Below are 20,727 nucleotides of genomic sequence, written 5' to 3' on the forward strand. Positions count from 1 at the left end.
ATACAGGCTAAGTATGTGTGTTAGGGACCCGAGGCTCAATGGAGGCGGAAGAATGCAATCTCTTGTACTTCCCCCTGAAGCCTGCACTGCTACCCTTATTGAAGTTATTGGGAGTGGAGTAGAGCTGGAGCATGGGGTGGGGTATCAGGTGGCAAGTTTTTCAATTTCAAAAAAGTTGGCAACCCTGGTGCCCACCCATCTGACTTGTTGGCCCACCCAAAAATTGCTTTCTGGCTACGCCACTGGGTAGCGGGTGGAGGGGGGGGCCAGCGACCTCGGGTGGGGGGGCCCGGCGGCGACGACGACGACCTCGGGTGGTGGGGGGGCCCAGGGGTGGCCTTGTCCCGGGCCCGGCTCTGGCTCTCGGCAGCCCTGGTAAGGACAGAGCTAGATGGACTTCTACAGTCTATGTCCCAGAAACGCCAAAGAAAGACCATGAGCAAGTATTTTATTTCACATTCATTGTTGATTTAATCATGAATTAATAATGAGTGTGACTGTTGGGAAGATTGAATGGACTGTTCAAGTCTTGATCTGCCATCTTTTACTGTTTTCAAAAGTGTTCAAGAAATCCTGAGCTGCAGAATTGGATTCCAGGACAGACCAATGACCATCTCGAAATACTTTAAGAATAGCAGGATACACCAACATGAGCTGTATCTTTTTCTCATAAAGTTTACCACAGATCAGTGTAAATCCTCTCTTTTTTTCCATTAGAGCAAGTGAATAATCCTAGAAAATGCGCACGTGATTACCTTCAAACTACAAGGTTTCCCTTTTAGTTTTGTAAAGATGTAAAAGCTCCACTTTATGAGCATAGATATGCATTTTGGCAATAACTTCCCAAGGCCTCCATATTTCAACAGACTTGCATCTCAGATCATAGGTATGTTCCAGTCTCAGATGGCCCGAAGTACATTGTTCCAACATAGAAATCAAACGGGCTTCAGGGACCATTTCTGATATTCCATTAAAACGGAGATTCCACACTTCTCTGTGTGTGCGCACAGCTGATTTTGCAGTACTGTTACTGCATTCAAGGTATTCTTTACTGCAGAGATGTGATTTTCCAGTTCCTCTGCCCATCGAGATGTCTCAGCCAATATCATTTCCAGGTTAGACATTTGTCTAGAAAGCTGTGCCAGAGGAGGCTCCAATGCCTTTACTACTTCTGATGCCAAGGTACAGATGTGTTCAGGGGACAGTGGAAGGCCCTTTTCCACTAGGCCCTCTGCCATCATGTCTTCTCTCCTCTTGCCTCTTTCTCTATCTTTCATTGGAGTCCATCAATTCACCGCTTTTTGTAATAAATCCATCCATTCAACTTATAAACGTTGAGTGTTAAAGATTTAACTCCAAATAGGTGGATCTGTGGTGCCGATGCCGTCATATAAGGTTGAGAGGCCCCAAGCAATGCAGAACCACATCTTACCATGCCCACTACATCACGTGATCCCCTCACCAATTCCCTTTTAACATCTATTATCTCCCTGTAGGTCAGATTATTCAGGGTTCTGATGTGAGCTCATTGATGCTTGCCGATATAAAGTTGTATACATCGTTAGGTAAAAACTGATGAAGTAGTTCTTTGTCCATGTTGTTCAGTAGAAAAAATTGAGGTTATTTGGTTCAGAAAGCCTTTGCTTTATAGGAATAACCCTTCTGTTATTATTTGTAAACTGCTTTGACCTCACCTGTGTAATGGCGGCATATCAAGAAGTGAAATAAACATAAACATAGATAAGGCTGAACTGGGAAATATTACCTCTGGTTGACCACAAATACTCTTTTTTAATAATCAAGCTAATAAACTTCCTGACTAGAAATAAATGCATAACAATTACTAAGCTATGCCACACTTGATGTCTAGCATAGTTTTGGAATAAGGACCTCTTTTTTTGTGCCTTTGGTGGGCATTCATTTAAGAATTTTTGGAGACACAACCCCATAGGCAGGTGCTTCATACCGAAAAACGGCCTGTGTCTGGTCACTGTGTGATTGATCTGAGCTGTGCAAATAAAGATCTGTCCCATTTATTGAAAGTTTTTAGTGTTTTTTGTGCAATAAAAAAACTAAAATTCAACAAACCTCAAAAAAAAAATAGAAGACAAAGGAGCATGTCATTCAAGTTAACACATAAAAGGGAAAGTCATTAAAGAGATTTAATTATAAATTGATTAGATCCTGCTTTTGGCCTGATATTAATTTCATCAGGATTTGTGTATATAAGTGGGCTGTTATAAAATTAGTTCACACCTAAAAGTACCCTCTGTGCAAGCCAGTATGTACTTGTTCAATAGGCATGCATTCTCAGAAGGGGTATTTAGTCAGGTCATGGACAGAGTTGTGATTTATACACATATGTACATACATTTACATCTGCTCTTGAGCAGGTGTAATGTCCACGCCTTCAATCTAGATGTGATTTCTGCAAGGTTTATTCTAGTATTTTATAATCATATAAACACCTATGTCTCTTTTTAAAACTAGGCAAAAAATAAGCACCTTCCTATTCTGTTAAACTTGGTACCCTGTTACAAAATTACTCTGGATGTCTTGCTATTGCCTTGTCATACTTGTGCAAATTGATGGTTCATGTGCTTCCTACTTGAAAGATTTTCTTATCAGGAACATCTCTTGGACAGGAGCACATAAGTCTATACACAACACACTCCAAATGCTGGAGTTACTAGAGTTCATTATCAATTATCAAGATGAGGGATATTTGTGAAACACATGAGTTGTTAGTCTTCTAGCAGGAGATGTGGGTGGGTTGAGTTTTACTGTTTGTAACTATAGAAGTTATTGGGGGATATGAAATGTGTGTTTAATGGTATGATTATTGGATGTACCCTGCCTAGAACATTTACAAAATTGGTGGATAATTAAGACAAACAATTAAATACACAAACCAAGCTCAAAATATGCCTCTAAAATTGTTAGGAAACTGATTATTCATATTGGGCCGATATTCAAAGTAATGCCCACTTAAATTGCTTCCCACCGCCTAAGTGGGGATATTCAGTGGCACTAAACTGGTGAGTACAACTTCCATAATGGGATAACAAACTTCTAAAAGACTATACTTACATACAGAACAGTTTGTTCAGAATTACAGCAGAGCCATAATATTCATTATCTTATAGAATATAAATAATTAAATAACTTGAACCTCAAATCTCCTGATAGGGGAAATCTTAAAGATTATCAGGTGAATTTTTAAAAGAAAGAGAAGGGTGCCCATCCCCCCTACCTGTTATACTTGTGGTGGTATATGTGAGCCCTCCAAAACCCACCACAAACCCACTGTACCCACATGTAGGTGCCCCCCTTCATCCCTAAGGGCTATGTTAGTGGTGTACAGTTGTGGGTTTTGGGGGGGTTGGGGGGCTCAGCACACAAGGTAAGGGAGCTATGCACCTGGGAGCAATTTTTGAAGTCCACTGCAGTGCCCCCTAGGGTGCCCGGTTGGTGTCCTGGCATGTCAGGGGGACCAGTGCACTACAAATGCTGTCTCCTCCCACGACCAAATGGCTTGGATTTGGTCGTTTTTGAGATGGGCGTCCTCAGTTTCCATTATCGCCGAAAACCGGGGACGACCATCTCAAAAACGACCTAAGGACGACCATCTCTAAGGTCGACCTAACTTTCATGATTTGGGCATCCCCGACCATATTATTGAAACGAAAGATGGACGCCCATCTTGTTTCGATAATACGGGTTGCCCCGCCCCTTTACAGGGACATCCTGCAAGGATGCCCTCATGAAAACTTGGGCGCCCCATTCGATTATGCCCCTCTATGTCACCCTCTATCACATGTAGAGTCCTTTTCTATCATTGGCTCCTACTAAGGGACAAAAAGTGAACCAGTGTAAAAATAACTCCAAGTAACTTTTAGAACATACTGGTTCTAAAAAATCCTCACTAGACTCATATTCAAAATAAGAAACCGAATAAATATGTCTCTGTGTGAAAAAGATCAAAATATATCTCTATATGAAAAAGATCAAACAACTTCATGAATTAATAGGAAAAATGCTGAAAAAGGCATGCCAGCGTCTACCAAAAAACACTAGTGGAAACGTGCACTTATCTGACAACCAGCAGCACTGCTGTCTAGCTTTTTCAGCGTCACTGTCCATTGTCTTTTATTTCTCATGTGCCTTCACTTTACTGGATACTGCCCCACAGCTAAATTTCAAAAGGTGTAATAAATTATTCTACAAGAGCGCCTTGTTTCACCATTCACTAATGCTGCTTCAGGAAGAATATCATCTTCCCTCGAAATTGCGATCTTGCAAGATTGCAATTTTGAAAGGAGATTGTATTCTTCCTGACTTTATCACACCTTTTGGAAATAGAAGACAATGGACAGTGATGCTGGAAAAGCTTGCCCAGAATTTTTCCTATTAATTCATGAAGTTGTTTGATCTTTTTCATATAGAGTTATATTTTGATTTTTCACACAGAGACATATTTATTCAGTTTCTTATTTTGTATATGAGTCTAGTGGGGATTTTTTTAGAACTATTAGTTTTTCTCCAAATTGCTTGGAGTGTTTTACACTGGTTCAGTTTTTGTCTCCTAGTAGGAACCAATGATAAAGGACTCCTACATACGATAGGGGAAATCTTAAAGATTATGTCACCCTCTATCAGGAGATTTGAGGTTCCAGTTATTTAATTAATTATTTGTATTATATAAGATAACAAATATTATGTCTCTGTTGTAATTCTGAACAAACTTTTTTGTATGTAAGTATAGACTTAACCGGAGAGTACCACTGAATATTCCCACAGACCGCCCAACCAAAAAGGAAGAGCCTGAGGTTATGCGGGTGTCAGCAAAATTCTGATTTTTTCCCCCACATGTATATGTTTGTGTTCCTCATCCTAGGATCCAGTCTACCAATAACCAGTGTGTGCAACTGAAAAGGGAGCTTGCTGAGACAAAAGAGCAGCTGCACCTGCTGATGGAGCAGCATAGCATGTGCAAGGCAGAGGCTAATAAGGTGAGCATGTACAGAACTAATGATACTGGATACCTGGCAGGAGATGACTGTCACTTTAATATTTTTACAGTTGTGTTGTAGATCAGAGCTATAATCATGTGTGAATGAAGGCCAGCTTTACCACAGTTATTTACTGTAATAGACCCTGGCTGTGTGTTACACCTTGTATTGTAGAACATGTCTGGCTAGTCGTAAGTTCAGCAGAACTATCCTGAATAAATCCGCAGTGGAATAGTAAGTCATCAATAGCCTTTCTTCTTTTTATTATCTTACTGTGATGCTTCATTTTCCTTTAGAAGCTAATTGAACAAAGGTCCCACACCCCTTATTTTAACATTTTAAACCATAGAATCCTTGCAAAATATCTGCATAGTGTACTGGGGTAGATACTCTTACCAGAGAGTGATCTTCTAGTTTCCAAAAATATATAATCACTGGAGGAATTTTACACCACCACCCTTCAGATCGAAGTTTTCAAAGCATGCTAACCAGCATTTCAACTAATACTTTGACAGATAAACTGAAAATTATCATTCTGTTCATGCGTTTTCTGAGCAAATAGAGAAGAGTATCTTAGCAGACTTCAGTCACTTTCTGCAGGGACTGGGCCTAAATAATTATAGTAGTTACAGTTTTCTTTGATTTTGCTGGGCAGATATCTGACCTGTGCTCTGTTTTGCTTCTTCTTAGCTCAGAGAGCAGCTGACTCAGGCAGAGAGGACATACAGTGGCAATCTGGAAGGAATGAAGCATGTTGTCTCTCAGCTGACACAGGAACTGCATCAGAGAGATGTTTTCAGTGACTCTACCTCTGGTATAGAGGCGGAGAGAGAGGCTGTGGAAAGCAGGGTAAATATACAGGCTTTGCCCCATACATACCAATATTTGATGCTGGTACTTGGAGACTTCAGGAGAATATGTACATCAAGGGGCAAGGAAAAAAAGATAGTTAAGAATGTTTTTAAAAATATGGGGAAACTGCTTCAGGACATCAATTTAAAGATGAAAACCTAGTTTTGTGCATTATAATAGACATATTTACCTTATTTTCAGCATAAAGAAGACTTGTGGTTAGAGCACTGGACATTAATGCAGAAGAAATCCTGAGATTTGAGTTCAAAACAGATCTCTGTTATGAAGTAACACATTGGCAAGTCCATTTTTCTCCCTGTGCCTCTATGATCCAGTTATCTTAATCTAACATTCTCATCCTACTATAAAAAGTATTACAGTTGTATTTCCAGTATGTCTCTTACCATTCTTCATTGTTTTCTTACACTCCTTATCACATAAATACTAAAATGTTGCAGCAGCCTCCTGTGGCTAACAGCAGGATACCAGTTAGTAAAGCTGCTCTTCTAATGTGATTAATTAAAATTTTAAATATGTTTTCAAAAAAATCATAACAGACAATATGCAGTCACAATGTGTCACTTAGTAGTCATGTAAGCTTGTTTCATATGACTTTATTCCCAAAATGGATGTACATTATGCAAATTTTGCCTGTAAAGCTCTTTAAAATATTATATACTGTCTCTACAAAGGGATCTGTTGGGGGAGAGGGAGGCCAAAATGAAAATTTATCTGTTGTATGGGAGGTTTAGGGCTTCCCAATATGAGGAAACAGGGCCGGACTTAGGCCAAGGCGGCCGCATAGGGCCCCGCGCGGGACAATGAGAATAAACGAATCAGGAAGAGCTTCTGTTCTGCTACAGACGTCGGGGGGACTCGGGAGGGGAGGAGCGTTTTCACTGACACTGCTGTGCTGGATTCCGGCGATGGAGGGTAAATTTAAAAGAAAAGTTAACCTTCCTTGGTTGGGGGGGGGAGAAGAGGATGGCAGGAGAGGGCAGGGGGAACAGGAGGGTCGCTGGACATGGTGGTAGGGGAGGGGGGTTTCTGGACAGGATGGCAGGGGCAGGCAGGGAGGACAGGAGGGTTTCTGGACATAGGTGGATGGCAGGGGAGGGCAGAGGGGACAGGGGGGGTTTCTGCACATAGGTGGATGGCAGGGGGGGACAGGAGGGTCGCTGGACAGGGGAGGGGGGTTTCTGGACATAGGTGGATGGCAGGGGAGGGCAGAGGGGACGGGGGGTTACTGGGGTTCTGTTAGCGTATAGTTTGCAGCCATTTTTGTTTTTTTGTTTTTTTTTTTCACTAGGTTGTGCACTGGTGTTTTAGAGCCCGGTGTAATTACAGTTGGCTTTCCATGCCGCGCATAAGGTTGTAGCTCGTCTTGTCCTTGGAATTAGTGGCAGTTGGCAGGGGAGGGCAGGGGGGACAGGAGGGTCGCTGGACATGGGTGGATGGCAGGGGAGGGGGGTTTCTGGACATAGGTGGATGGCAGGGGAGGGCAAAGGGGACGAGGGGGTTTCTGCACATAGGTGGATGGCAGGAGAGGGCGGGGGGACAGGAGGGTCGCTGGACATGGTGGCAGGGGAGGGGGGTTTCTGGACAGGAGGGTTTCTGGACATAGGTGGATGGCAGGGGAGGGCAGAGGGGACAGGAGGGTCGCTGGACATGGGTGGATGGCAGGGGAGGGGGGGTTTCTGGACATAGGTGGAGGGCAGAGGGGACGGGGGGGGGTTCTGCACATAGGTGGATGGCAGGGGACGGCAGGGGGGACAGGAGGGTCGCTGGACATGGGTGGATGGCAGGGGAGGGGGTTTCTGGACATAGGTGGATGGCAGGGGAGGGCAGGGAGGACAGGAGAGTCGCTGGACATGGGTGGATGGCAGGGGAGGGGGGTTTCTGGACATAGGTGGATGGCAGGGGAGGGCAGAGGGGACGGGGGGTTGCTGGGCATGGATGGCAGGGGGGACAGGAGGGTTGCTGGACATGGGTGGATGGAGGAGAGAGAAGAAATGCTGGACATGGATGGAGGCAAGGGAAGAGTGAGGAAGGAGATGAGGTGAGGGAAAAGGAAGAGAGGAAAAAAGTGCACATGGATATAGAAAATAGGCAGAAGCTGGATCCACTGGACAGTCAAGTCTGCGGAGGACCCAGCTTTTACTTACGGATGTAGGGCAAGAAATGAAGAAGAAAGGCGGAAAGTAAAGAAATAAATGGAAAAGAAGCCCTGGAAACGGAGTTAAGAGGACAGATAGCAGCACAATCGGATACTGAGCCAGCATGATCAGAAAAACAAAGTCACCAGACAACAAAGGTAGAAAAAACTATTTTATTCAGGATTTATTAATTGGAATATGTCAGTTTTTGGAAATGTGCATCTGTGATATTTTTCATGTAAGTTTCAAATTATATCGGGGTACAAATTATATCGTAGTGATAGGGTGAATCGGATTGGTGGAGGGGTAGCATTGTATATTAACGAGAGCCTTGAATCAAATAGATTGAAAATTCTGCAGGAAACAAAACACTCCTTGGAATCACTGTGGATTGAAATTCCATGTGCAAAGGGGAAAAGGATAGTGATAGGAGTGTACTACCGTCCGCCTGGCCAGGACGAACAGACGGATGCGGAAATGTTAAAGGAAATCAGGGACGCAAACAAACTGGGCAACACAATAATAATGGGGGATTTCAATTACCCGCATATAGACTGGGTTAATGTAACATCTGTACACGCAAGGGACATAAGATTTCTTGATGAAATCAAGGACAGCTTCATGGAACAGCTAGTTCAGGAGCCGACAAGAGAAGGAAAAATACTAGACTTAGTCCTTAGTGGTGCTCATGATCTAGTGCAGGGGGTAACGATACGAGGGCCGCTTGATAACAGTGATCATAATATGATCGGTTTTGATATTGGCATTGAAGGAAGTGAAACTAGGAAATCAAGTACGCTAGCGTTTAACTATAGAAAAGGTGATTACGACAAAATGAGAAAAATGGTGAAAAAAAGACTGAAAGGAGCAGCTCGCAGAGTAAAAAACTTGCATCAGGCGTGGATGCTGTTTAAAAACACCATCCTGGAGGTTCAGGACAAATATATTCCACGTATTAGAAAAAAGGGAAAAAAGACTAAACGTCAGCCGGCGTGGCTAAACAGTAAGATAAAGGAAATCATTAGAGCCAAAAAACAATCCTTCAGAAAGTGGAGAAGAGAACCAACTGAAAGTAACAGGATAGATCATAAGGAATGCCAAGCCAAATGCAAAGCGGAGATAAGGAGGGCAAAAAAGGACTTTGAGAAGAAATTAGCGTTGGAAGCAAAAATACATAGTAAAAATTTTTTTAGATACATTAAAAGCAGGAAACCGGCCAAAGAGTCGGTTGGGCCGCTGGACGAAAATGGTGTTAAAGGGGCGATCAAGGAGGACAAAGCCGTAGCGGAGAAATTAAATGAATTCTTTGCTTCGGTCTTCACCGAGGAGGATTTGGGGGGGACACCGGTGCCGGAAAGAATATTTGAAGCGGGGGAGTCGGAGAAACTAAACAAATTCTCTGTAACCTTGGAGGATGTAATGGGTCAGTTCAGCAAGCTGAAGAGTAGTAAATCACCGGGACCTGATGGTATTCATCCCAGAGTATTAATAGAACTAAAAAATGAACTTGCGGAGCTACTGTTAGAAATATGCAATCTGTCCCTAAAATCGAGTGTAGTACCGGAAGACTGGAGGGTAGCCAATGTTACTCCGATTTTTAAGAAGGGTTCCAGAGGAGATCCGGGAAATTATAGACCGGTGAGTCTGACGTCGGTGCCGGGCAAGATGGTGGAGGCTATTATTAAGAATAAAATTGCAGAGCATATACAAAAACATGGACTGATGAGACAAAGTCAGCACGGATTTAGTGAAGGGAAGTCTTGCCTCACCAATCTAATGCATTTTTTTGAGGGGGTAAGCAAACATGTGGGCAATGGGGAGCCGGTTGATATTGTATATCTGGATTTTCAGAAGGCGTTTGACAAAGTGCCGCACGAAAGACTCCTGAAGAAATTGCAGAGTCATGGAATCGGAGGTAGGGTATTATTATGGATTAAGAACTGGTTGAAAGATAGGAAGCAGAGAGTAGGATTGCGTGGCCAGTATTCTCAGTGGAGGAGGGTAGTTAGTGGGGTCCCGCAGGGGTCTGTGCTGGGTCCGTTGCTTTTTAATGTATTTATAAATGACCTAGAGATGGGAATAACTAGTGAGGTAATTAAATTCGCCGATGACACAAAATTATTCAGGGTCGTCAAGTCGCAGGAGGAATGTGAACGATTACAGGAGGACCTTGCGAGACTGGGAGAATGGGCGTGCAAGTGGCAGATGAAGTTCAATGTTGACAAGTGCAAAGTGATGCATGTGGGTAAGAGGAACCCGAATTATAGCTACGTCTTGCAAGGTTCCGCGTTAGGAGTTACGGATCAAGAAAGGGATCTGGGTGTCGTCGTCGATGATACGCTGAAACCTTCTGCTCAGTGTGCTGCTGCGGCTAGGAAAGCGAATAGAATGTTGGGTGTTATTAGGAAGGGTATGGAGTCCAGGTGTGCGGATGTTATAATGCCGTTGTATCGCTCCATGGTGCGACCGCACCTGGAGTATTGTGTTCAGTACTGGTCTCCGTATCTCAAAAAAGATATAGTAGAATTGGAAAAGGTACAGCGAAGGGCGACGAAAATGATAGTGGGGATGGGACGACTTTCCTATGAAGACAGGCTGAGAAGGCTAGGGCTTTTCAGCTTGGAGAAGAGACGGCTGAGGGGAGATATGATAGAAGTGTATAAAATAATGAGTGGAATGGATCGGGTGGATGTGAAGCGACTGTTCACGCTATCCAAAAATACTAGGACTAGAGGGCATGAGTTGAAGCTACAGTGTGGTAAATTTAAAACGAATCGGAGAAAATTTTTCTTCACCCAACGTGTAATTAGACTCTGGAATTCGTTGCCGGAGAACGTGGTACGGGCGGTTAGCTTGACGGAGTTTAAAAAGGGGTTAGATAGATTCCTAAAGGACAAGTCCATAGACCGCTATTAAATGGTCTTGGAAAAATTCCGCATTTTTAGGTATAACTTGTCTGGAATGTTTTTACGTTTGGGGAGCGTGCCAGGTGCCCTTGACCTGGATTGGCCACTGTCGGTGACAGGATGCTGGGCTAGATGGACCTTTGGTCTTTCCCAGTATGGCACTACTTATGTACTTATGTACTAGTATTGCTGCATGCTGATTCTGACTTCTTGAGGTTACTTTCCAGTTCAGTATTTTGCCTTCATGTGTTTTTCAGGTGTGATCAAGGAAGGTGCAGTATTCTGCTAGCGTATAGTTTGCAGCCATTTTTGTTTTTTTGTTTTTTTTTCACTAGGTTGTGCACTGGTGTTTTAGAGCCCGGTGTAATTACAGTTGGCTTTCCATGCCGCGCATAAGGTTGTAGCTCGTCTTGTCCTTGGAATTAGTGCTGTTTATGGTTTCATGATAGCATTTTGCTTATTATTTCAATCAGGTTTTTTGTACAAGTTTAGCGTAATTTGTCTTTATTTGAAATTTCATAAATAAAAAAATTTTCTAAAAATGGAATAATCTTATCAATGGGGTGGGGCTAGGGTGGGGGCGGAGCCAGGCTGGGGTGGGGCTGGGGTGGGCGGGGCTAGGATGGGGCCCCACCAAATTGGTCTGCATAGGGCCCCGCACTTGCTAAGACCGGCCCTGTGAGGAAACGTAATCAAGCTTGTTTATTGAGACGTGAAAGATTGGGACATGATGTGCCAGAATCATACACTAGTGCCTTATGAGAAAGAATATGTTCCCTTGGCAGTTCAATTTCCTGCTACAGGCCCAGAGTAAAGACGTGACTAGTATCTAAAAAGGTATATCTTGCTACAACCCTTACAAGAGGTGTGGAGGGATCTTGCCAGATATTGGGGTTTGAATCCTTATAATACGGATCAATTAGCCCTCAGATGAAATACAACTTTTCCACTGGGAATGGAGACTGGGGTGTTTGCAGTGGTGTGCAAGAGCCGGTTGTTAAATTTTGTACCGACTTGCGAGCCGGTTGTTCCCTAGTGCAAGCCGGCTCTCCTCCCGATCCAGTCCCTCACGTCACCGACCTGACTCTTCTAATTCTTCGGGGCAGGCAGTCTTGCCTGCCCGCTACAAGCGCTGACTCTCCCCTGGGTCTGCATTTAGAGGAGGGGAACAGAGAGGCTGCCCCCTTCGGATAGGCGGGAGAGCGCGCGACGGCTGCCTCCCATTGGTCAGAAGTTTGCAGCAGGGCGGAGCGTGCGCCGCTCTCCTTGCGGTCCCGAGAGTCACAAAAGGCAACGCAGGGAAGCACCGAGGCCGCCGCCGCCAGAGCACCCCTCCCCCATTTCCACCGGCGGCCGGCAGAACCCGCACCCTGCAATCGCCCCAGCACCGAGGTGCTCACCCCTCCCCATTTTCCCCTCTCTGATTGGGCTCCTGGCGAAGTTGACTGACCCACTCGTGCAGCAAAGCTTGCTCAGTCGGGGTGGGTTTTTTTTGTTTACCCCTTCCCCTCCCCCCCCCCCCCGAAGATGTGAATTTGAAGATGTGTGCTCCTCTCCGCCCCCACCCATCTCCCCACGCACCCCCTGCCTTGGATGGCTGTAGGTGGAAGAGAGTTACTGCTGTTGCACTTGCAGGTAGAACTTCTGTCGCTGCTGCTGCTTCTGCAGAAAATGATCCTGTGAGTGACTGAAAATCGAACAGAAGGAGAAAAAAAAAAGCACAAGTCTATCAGAGTTCAAAGTTTGATTTCACTCTCCCTTCTCTGCGGAAGAAATGATTTCGGAGCACATGGACAAAGCCAGCTAATTGGATTTTTTTTTTTATTTGTTACATTTGTATCCCACATTTTCCCACCTATTTGCAGGCTCAATGTGGCTTACATAGTACCATAAAGGCGTTCGCCAATTCTGGTATAAACAAATACAGTAATGTTGTGGTAGAATAAGGTTCCTGTGTACAGACACATTTACAACTTAATCGTATGGGGACAACAAAAGATCGCTATATACGTTTCTGTGAAACTTATTATTTAAATCGCGGGACGAATTGAAGGTAAGCTGTGGGGGCTAGTCGAGTTGTGTGCGGGGATCGCCGAATGCCAGGGGGTTAGCGGAATCGGGCGCCTTTAGGAGCCGGAGCCCGGCACAGCCTCGCTCCCTGTGCCTGGAACCGGCCGGGCAGGGGTGAGTTGCTACACAAACATCTCTCATGGTACAAATGCTAGAAACACCAGCAGAGCGCATGCAGTACTAAAGATCGTGGAAGCTTCACCGCATGCTAGAGTATTCGTAAAAATCTTCCTGAGTGTGTTTTTTTTCCCCTATAACGTTCTGCTAAGGGCAGTGAAATTATTTTACCAATAAGCTGCCCAACTTAAGAGGTTACAGTTCTTGGTTGAACCAAGTGGTCTTGATTTTATCTGCAGTCAAAAGTGTCTCCAACCCTGGCAAGTTGTATCGCTGCCGAGCATAAAGCAAGATCTGGAGAACATCAGGTTTATATAATTTCAGCTAATAATAACATTATTACTATATATTCGCGTTCAACCGCTTATTACATGTTTTTTTTTTTAAATTTTATTTGCGACTAAAACGTGAGTATTAAAAATACGAAATGCATAAGAAGTGGCCCGCTTTTTCAAAGTTGATTGGAAGTGACAAGGCACGGTGCTTGTGCCCTGATTACAGCCTGTGCCTCGTATGTAGTCACCCGTTCAAGTACAGCCGAGCGCTCTTTAATGTGCTCTTCAAAGACTTTGCGGTTATTATTCCGCCTGGCTGAGAAGCAGCGATCAGGTTGAAAACTGCAAACCGAGGATGTTCACACGGAATAGCCTAGAAAGGCTTCTGGATCCGGGGCTTCCAGGTACTGATCCTGGATGTGCAGAAAACACCAGATCGCTCTGCTCAGATGGTTTCACTGCACCTTAAAGTTTGCGGATTTCACCTTTGATCTTACGGCGGTTTGCGCTTTAAAAATGGCCGCCGAGACTTCCAGAGGCGGCCTCGTGAGACTTCTGCTGAAGTCTCAGCGGCCATTTTGAAGTGCAAACCGGCAGGAGAGAGTCAGCGCTGGTAGCGGGCAGGCAAGACTGCCTGCCCCGAAGAATTCGAAGGACAGGTCGGTGAGGGACGGATCCGGAGGGAGGGAGGAGAAGTCGCCGGTGAACAACTCGGGAGGGGTGGCAGGGGAGAGAAGGGAGTCGCTGGGCATGGGTGGAAAGAGGGGAGAGAAGGGTCGCTGGGTATAGGTGCATGCAGGGCAGCGAAGAGGAGGGTCACTGCTGGACATGGGTGGATGGAGGGCAGGGGAGAGGAGGGTCACTGCTGGACATGGGTGGATGGAGGGCAGGGGAAAGGAGGGTCACTGGGTATGGGTGCATGCAGGGCAGGGGAGAGAACGGTCACTGCTGGACATGGGTGGATGGAGGGCAGCGGAAAGGAGGGTCACTGGGTATGGGTGCATGCAGGGCAGGGGAGAGGAGGGTCACTGCTGGACATGGGTGGATGGAGGGCAGGGGAAAGGAGGGTCACTGGGTATGGGTGCATGCAGGGCAGGGGGAGAGAAGGTCGCAGGGGTCGCTGGACATGGATGGATGGAGGGCAGAGGAGAGGAGAGAGAAGAAATGCTGGACATGGATGGAGGGGAGGGAAGAGTGAGGAGGGAGATGAGATGAGGGAAAAGGAAGAGAGGAGAAAAACTGCACATGGATGAAGAAAATAGGCAGAAGCTGAGGACCAGAAATGAAGAAGAAAGGAGGAAAGGAAAGAAATAAATGGAAAGAAAGCCGTGGAAACAGAGTTAAGAGGACAGATAGCAGCAGAATTGGATACTGGGCCAGCATGATCAGAAAAACAGTCACCAGGCAACAAAGGTAGAAAAAAATCATTTTATTTTCATTATAGTGTTTGGAATATGTTCACTTTGAGAATCATTTGCTCAACATTAAAAATGTATATTTATTTACTTATTTATGGCATTTTATCGCACATTAAACATGAATTAGATTGGAACCTGGGATCATTTTTTTTTCCTGGAGTAATGCATCGCCACCCCCCCCCCCCCCCCCAGGCTCTCTCCCCGGCTATAGCCAGCTCTGCAATTTGGGGGGAGCACAGAGGGGGATGGGGGGGCGTAGAGGGGGGCCGGGGAGAGAGCCTGTTGTTAAACATTTACCAGCACACCACTGGGTGTTTGATAAATGGGCCAGGGAAGGTGTCCTAGTGGTGGAGCATATCTTAAAAGAAAATGGTGACATGAAGTTTGAAGAACTGCAGCAGCAGCTTCTGATTTGTAGGGGGACTACTGTACTTATCAGCAACTGATTTATTATGTTAAAACTCTAGATAAAACTGAGTTACATTCAAACTTTGGTAGTAAGCTGCTGGAGTTTTTTTGATAAGGTGTTTCTAGGGTGTAAATTGATATTTAGTCTCCATCAGCCCCTGCAGACTATAAGCCCAGTTAAGGATGGGAGTTTATTGCAGGACCAATAGGCATTGGTTTTGTTCAACATACAAAATTGGTGACAGGGATCCAAGAAATGGCATATAGCACAGATATGAAAGAATGCCAGTTTAGAATCCTACATAGAGCATACTTCACTCGTACAGGCCTATAAATTAGGTTGGGGGAAGGGGTTCATGACACCTGTATATTTCAAAATGTAAAACAGGAGAACACTTTTTTATATGCTCTTTGAACTTGCACTAAGAGAGAAATTTTTGGACCTCTATTGTTCGTTACCTAGAGCGAATAACAGGTGGGATTCCATAAACACCTTTAGGATTTTTGTTGGACCATAAAGAAAAACTTGGAATTCAGGAAAAAGGAAGTATATTACTTAATCAGAACGCAGAGGTGGTTGGGAAGAAATATATACTTCAGTCATGACCTGCTGAAGAAGCACTGTCTTTTGGGGTCTGGCACACTAATTTTCATACAGTAATGACGATGGAGCTGAGGGGAGCCAGGCTTACTCCTAAATGAAAAAAAAAGATTCCTTGGCATCAGCAGCAGATGAATCCATTAACTGATGGGTTGTATCCGCCTACCAGCAGGTGGAGATAGAGAACACTGAAAAACCACAGTGACCCTTGGACGGCTAGCCCCAACTACCTTCAGTATTTCTCTGTCTCCTAGCAGGTGTTGACGTACCTTGATCAGCTCCTGGATTTCTGCCTGGGGTGGCTCCTGTGCTTTGCCAGTTGAGCAGGGGTGTTGTGGCTGGTGGTGCCCACTTTAAAGGCATATAGGTTCGCCCTTTCCCTGCCTTACCCATTCCCCCGTCCTCCCGGAGTCCCTCTGTTGCTGCCTGCCTCCAACTGTCCTCACAGCGTTAAAAAAAAAAAAAGAGCGCGCTTTTACTGCGTGGCTGTTCTGAGGCTTTTTCCAGAGATTCTGGAGCTCATTGACTCGGTCTTCTGAGGTGAGAGTGGTGCCCAGCTCTTCCGGGGAGGTCCCGCGGACGCTGTTCCAAATGGGGTAAGTTTTGGCACGAAGCCGCAATTTTATTGCTATATTTCCGTCCAGTCGGCTTTGGCTGCTAAGGGAGTTAAGCGCTGCTCCCGTTGTGGTAAACGCAGATCAGCAGCGGGGTGTACAAAATGTGCTCCTTAGACACTCTCGCTGGTACGAGCATGGAGAGCGATGATTCTTCCCGCTTGATGGAGCTGGCAGCGGGCCCCCTTTTGGAAGCGCCACATGCCTCGACCCTAGCGGTTGCAGAGGAGTCTGAGTGCATGGGGACGCCTCGTTTAGAGGCTGCCAGAGGAGCTCCAACATCCGTTTCTCCTAATTCGGAGGCGGAGGGTCAGGATGAGTTTTTCTCCTCTGAGTTTGTGCTTTTAATGCATAAAGCCTTCATTCTGAAAAGAACTGTGCTACAGATGTCTGACACTGCGCTGCTACCTGGTTTCCCCCCGGGTGTTGATGGCCCAGGGCTGACTACAGAGGTTATTTCTTCTCCTGAGCGTTGGAAGGATGCTAAACGTAGATGGGTAAAGTCCCCGTCTGAAAGTGGCGCACCTCCCCCCCTCCCCCCCCCCCCCCCCTGTGGTCAGGCTGTGGGGAGTCTGAGGGATCTGGCAGGCCCTCATGCACGGATGATCCAGATGAGGGTGCCTGTTTGCCACTGGATTCGGATGATCCCAATGTGGTTCGGATTTTCCACCGCGACGAGCTGCTAGCTCTCATTACTGACGCCTTGCAGGCCCTCTCGATTGATGATCCTACTGAGGGCGATGCCTCCTCTGTTAATCTTAGGATGGCGAGTACTAAGAAGCCTACTCGGGCCTTTCCTGTGCATGACTCCATCCAAGAGCTTATTTCAGCTCAATGGTCTGACCCCTATGGGCCTTTGAAAGTGGCCAGGGCTATGGATCAGCTTTACCCTCTGAGTGAGGAGCACTTGGCCCCTTTGGGGATGACTAAAGTGGATGCGTTAGTCACGGTGGTGACTAAAAAGACCACTCTCCCAGTTGAGGGAGGGGTCGCTTTGAAAGACATGCAGGACCAGCGGCTGGAATCCGCGCTGAAGTGGTCCTTTGAAATTTTGGGCCTTGCCTTAAGGGCGTGGGCGTCTATTTGCAGGTCCTATGCAGCCCGGGCATGTCTTTCCTGGTTACAACAGGCGGTGGAGCAGCCCGCGGATGGTGCGGGGTCCCTTTGAGGTGGCCCTGCGGATGGAGTCGGCCCTGTTATTTTTGGCTGATGCCCTTTATGATCTGGTCAGAGCTTCGTCATTGCAGCAGTACAGCCAGGAGAGTTTCTCACATCTCTGGACCTAAAAGAAGCGTATTTGCACATTCCTATCTGGCCCCCGCATCAGCGGTTTCTCCGGTTTGCGGTGTTGGGACAACATCTCCAGTTTCGGGCTTTGCCTTTCGGCCTAGCCACAGCTCCCCGTACCTTTTCCAAGGTAATGGTGGTCGTAGCTGCCTGTCTCAGGCGAGAGGGTATCAGAGTTCACCCTTATGTCGATGACTGGCTCATCAGAGCAGATTCGGCAACCGAAAGTCGTCTTGCCACAGCCAGAGTGGTTACAGTCCTCCAGGCACTAGGCTGGGTGGTCAATGTACCCAAACGTCACCTGACCCCTTCTCAGTCTCTCGAGTATTTGGGGGTCCGGTTCGACACGGCCTCAGGGTTTGTCTTTCTCCCCGACCAAAGGCGGTGCAAGCTTCAGAATCAGGTCCGTCTGCTCCTGCGGATGCTTTGCCCGCGAGCTTGGGACTTTGTCCAGCTGCTGGGGTCGATGACGGCCACCTTGGAGATGATTCCTTGGGCGAGAGCGCATATGAGGCCTCTGCAGATTGCCCTGCTTCAACAATGGTCTCCAATTTCCCAGGAATATCAATGCAGACTAACGTGGCTCCCTGCGGCCCGGCTCAGTATGGAGTGGTGGCTCTCCGACAGGATGCTGCGCCAAGGAATGCCACTTGTGCTTTCTTCTTGGTGTCTGGTGATAACAGATGCCAGCCTTTTGAGCTGGGGAGCGCATTGCCAGGGAAGCTATGCTCAGGGTCAGTGGACAACCGTGGAAGCAGGGTGGTCCATCAATTGCTTGGAACTGAGAGCGATATTCCAGGCTCTTATGGCCTTTCAAAAGACTCTGAAGGGGCCTGCTGTCCGGGTCCTGTCAGACAACACGACAGCAGTGGCCTACATAAATCGTCAGGGCGGCACTCAGTGCAGGGCCCTGGCCGCTGAGGCCGCTCAGATTTGCCACTGGGCTGAACTCCACCTGCAGCTTCTGTCAGCAGCTCACATAGCAGGTCAGAGCAACGTGCAAGCCGATTTTCTCAGCATGTATCAAATCGACCCGGCGGAATGGGAACTGGCAGAAGAAGTTTTTCTTCAGATTTGTGCCAAATGGGGGACACCCAGAATGGATCTAATGGCGTCAAGTGTAAACGCCAAAGTGCCTCGCTTTTTCAGCAGAAGGAGAGATCCTCGCTCGGCAGGGTTAGATGCTCTGGCTCAACCCTGGCTCTCGGGCCTCCTGTATGTGTTCCTTCCTTGGCCCTTGATAGGGCGAGTTCTACTTCGGATTTGACTACACTGGGGATTGGTGATTCTTATCGCTACGGACTGGCCAAGGCGTCCGTCGTATGCGGATCTACATCAGATGATGGTGGAGGCTCCATTTCATTTGCCCCTGATTCCGAACCTATTGGTTCAGGGTCCGGTGTCTATGGAGGATCCCTGCCGATTTGGTCTTACGGCCTGGCTGTTGAGAGGGCGCAATTGAGAGACAAGGGCTATTCTAACAAGATCATTCCCACTTTCTTGCAGGCCTGCAAGCGGTCCACCTCCGCAGCTTATGCTCGGATCTGGCGCAAGTTTGAGGCATGGGGTGTTTCAAAGGCGATCACTCCCACGTGGGCTTCTGTCTCACCGGTGCTGGACTTTTTGCAGAATGGCTTACAAAAAGGCCTGGCTTACAATTCCCTGGGGGTTCAAGTGACAGCATTGGCATGCTATCGAGGGAAAGTCTCTGGCTTATCCCTTGCTGCTTATCCGGACATTGTCCGATTTCTCAGAGGGGTGCTTAGGCTCCGTCCTCCCGTGCGGTCGCCTTGTACGGCCTGGAACCTGGGGCTGGTGTTGAAGGCTGTCCAGTGTTCGCCTTTCGAGCCGCTTAAGCGAGCTTTGGAGAAGGATGTGACTCTCAAGACAGTTTTTTTGGTGGCCATGACATTGGCTAGACGCGTGTCTGAGCTTCAGGCGCTGTCCTGTCGGGACCCTTTTCTGCAATTCTCGGAGTCCGGAGTAACGGTACGTACAGTTCCTTCCTTCCTGCCTAAAGTGGTTTCAGCGTTTCACCTGAACCAGCCCATTTTTCTTCCTTCCTTTTCTAGGGAAGATTTCCCGGACTCCTTTGGGCAGTTACATCTTTTGGATGTCTGCAGGACGCTGTTGCAGTATCTACAGATGTCAAATGACTTCAGGACTTCTGATCACCTTTTTGTATTGTTGACAGGTCCTCGATGTGGGTGTCCGGCGTCTAAGGCCACTATAGCCCGTTGGCTCAAGGAAGTCATTTTTTCTGTGTATCTGCTTTAGGCCGGTCTCCGCCTGAAGCGTTAAAGGCGCATTCCACGAGAGCGATTTCCTCCTCGAGGGCTGAAACAGGTGCACTCTCTCTTCAAGAGATATGTAGTGCAGCTACTTGGGCTTCTCAGCTCTCATTTGTCCGGCATTACAGGCTGGATGTTGCAGCGAAGCAGGATGCGATTTTTGGACCACAAGTGCTTGCTCGCAGTGTAGCCTGTTCCCACCCTAAGTAGGGATTGCTTTTGTACATCCCATCAGTTAATGGATTCATCTGCTGCTGATGACAAGGAAGGGAAAATTAGGTTCTTACCTTGGTAATTTTCTTTCCTTTAGTCACAGCAGATGAATCAATGATCCCTCCCTGTCTGGCATTGTTTTTTGTTCAGATCTTTCATGCAGATATATATCTCATTGGGAGAAGTTGGAAACCAGTTCTCAGAATTTCTACATGATGTTCTACTACAGGAGGTTGAGATCGTCCCTCCTTTGTATGGTTATTGCTTCTGTTCTGGGGCGTTTGTTCGCTGTGAGGAAAGTTTATGTTATTCTACCTTTATGGTTCACTCTGCTTTGGAAATCTCAAATACTGAAGGCAGTTGGGGCTAGCCATCCAAGGGTCACTGTGGTTTTTCAGTGTTCTCTATCTCCACCTGCTGGTAGGCGGATACAACCCATCAGTTAATAGATTCATCTGCTGTGACTAAAGGAAAGAAAATTACCAAGGTAAGAACCTAATTTCCCCT

General features: G+C 46.5%; 1 protein-coding gene across 6 annotated transcripts in view; it reads left to right on the forward strand.

Annotated features, from left to right (window-relative positions):
- The window catches only part of CEP63 (centrosomal protein 63), an 802,181-nt gene that overhangs the window by 779,363 nt on the left and 2,091 nt on the right, over nucleotides 1-20,727 (forward strand). For all 6 annotated transcript variants that reach the window (XM_030217144.1, XM_030217149.1, XM_030217147.1 and 3 more), the window contains 2 exons: nucleotides 4,898-5,012; nucleotides 5,703-5,861. In XM_030217144.1, the coding sequence (XP_030073004.1) occupies nucleotides 4,898-5,012; nucleotides 5,703-5,861 (274 nt within the window). The remainder of the gene's footprint in view (nucleotides 1-4,897; nucleotides 5,013-5,702; nucleotides 5,862-20,727) is intronic.

Source organism: Microcaecilia unicolor, chromosome 10 (genome assembly GCF_901765095.1).
Source record: "Microcaecilia unicolor chromosome 10, aMicUni1.1, whole genome shotgun sequence".
NCBI classification, from domain to species: Eukaryota; Metazoa; Chordata; class Amphibia; order Gymnophiona; family Siphonopidae; genus Microcaecilia; species Microcaecilia unicolor.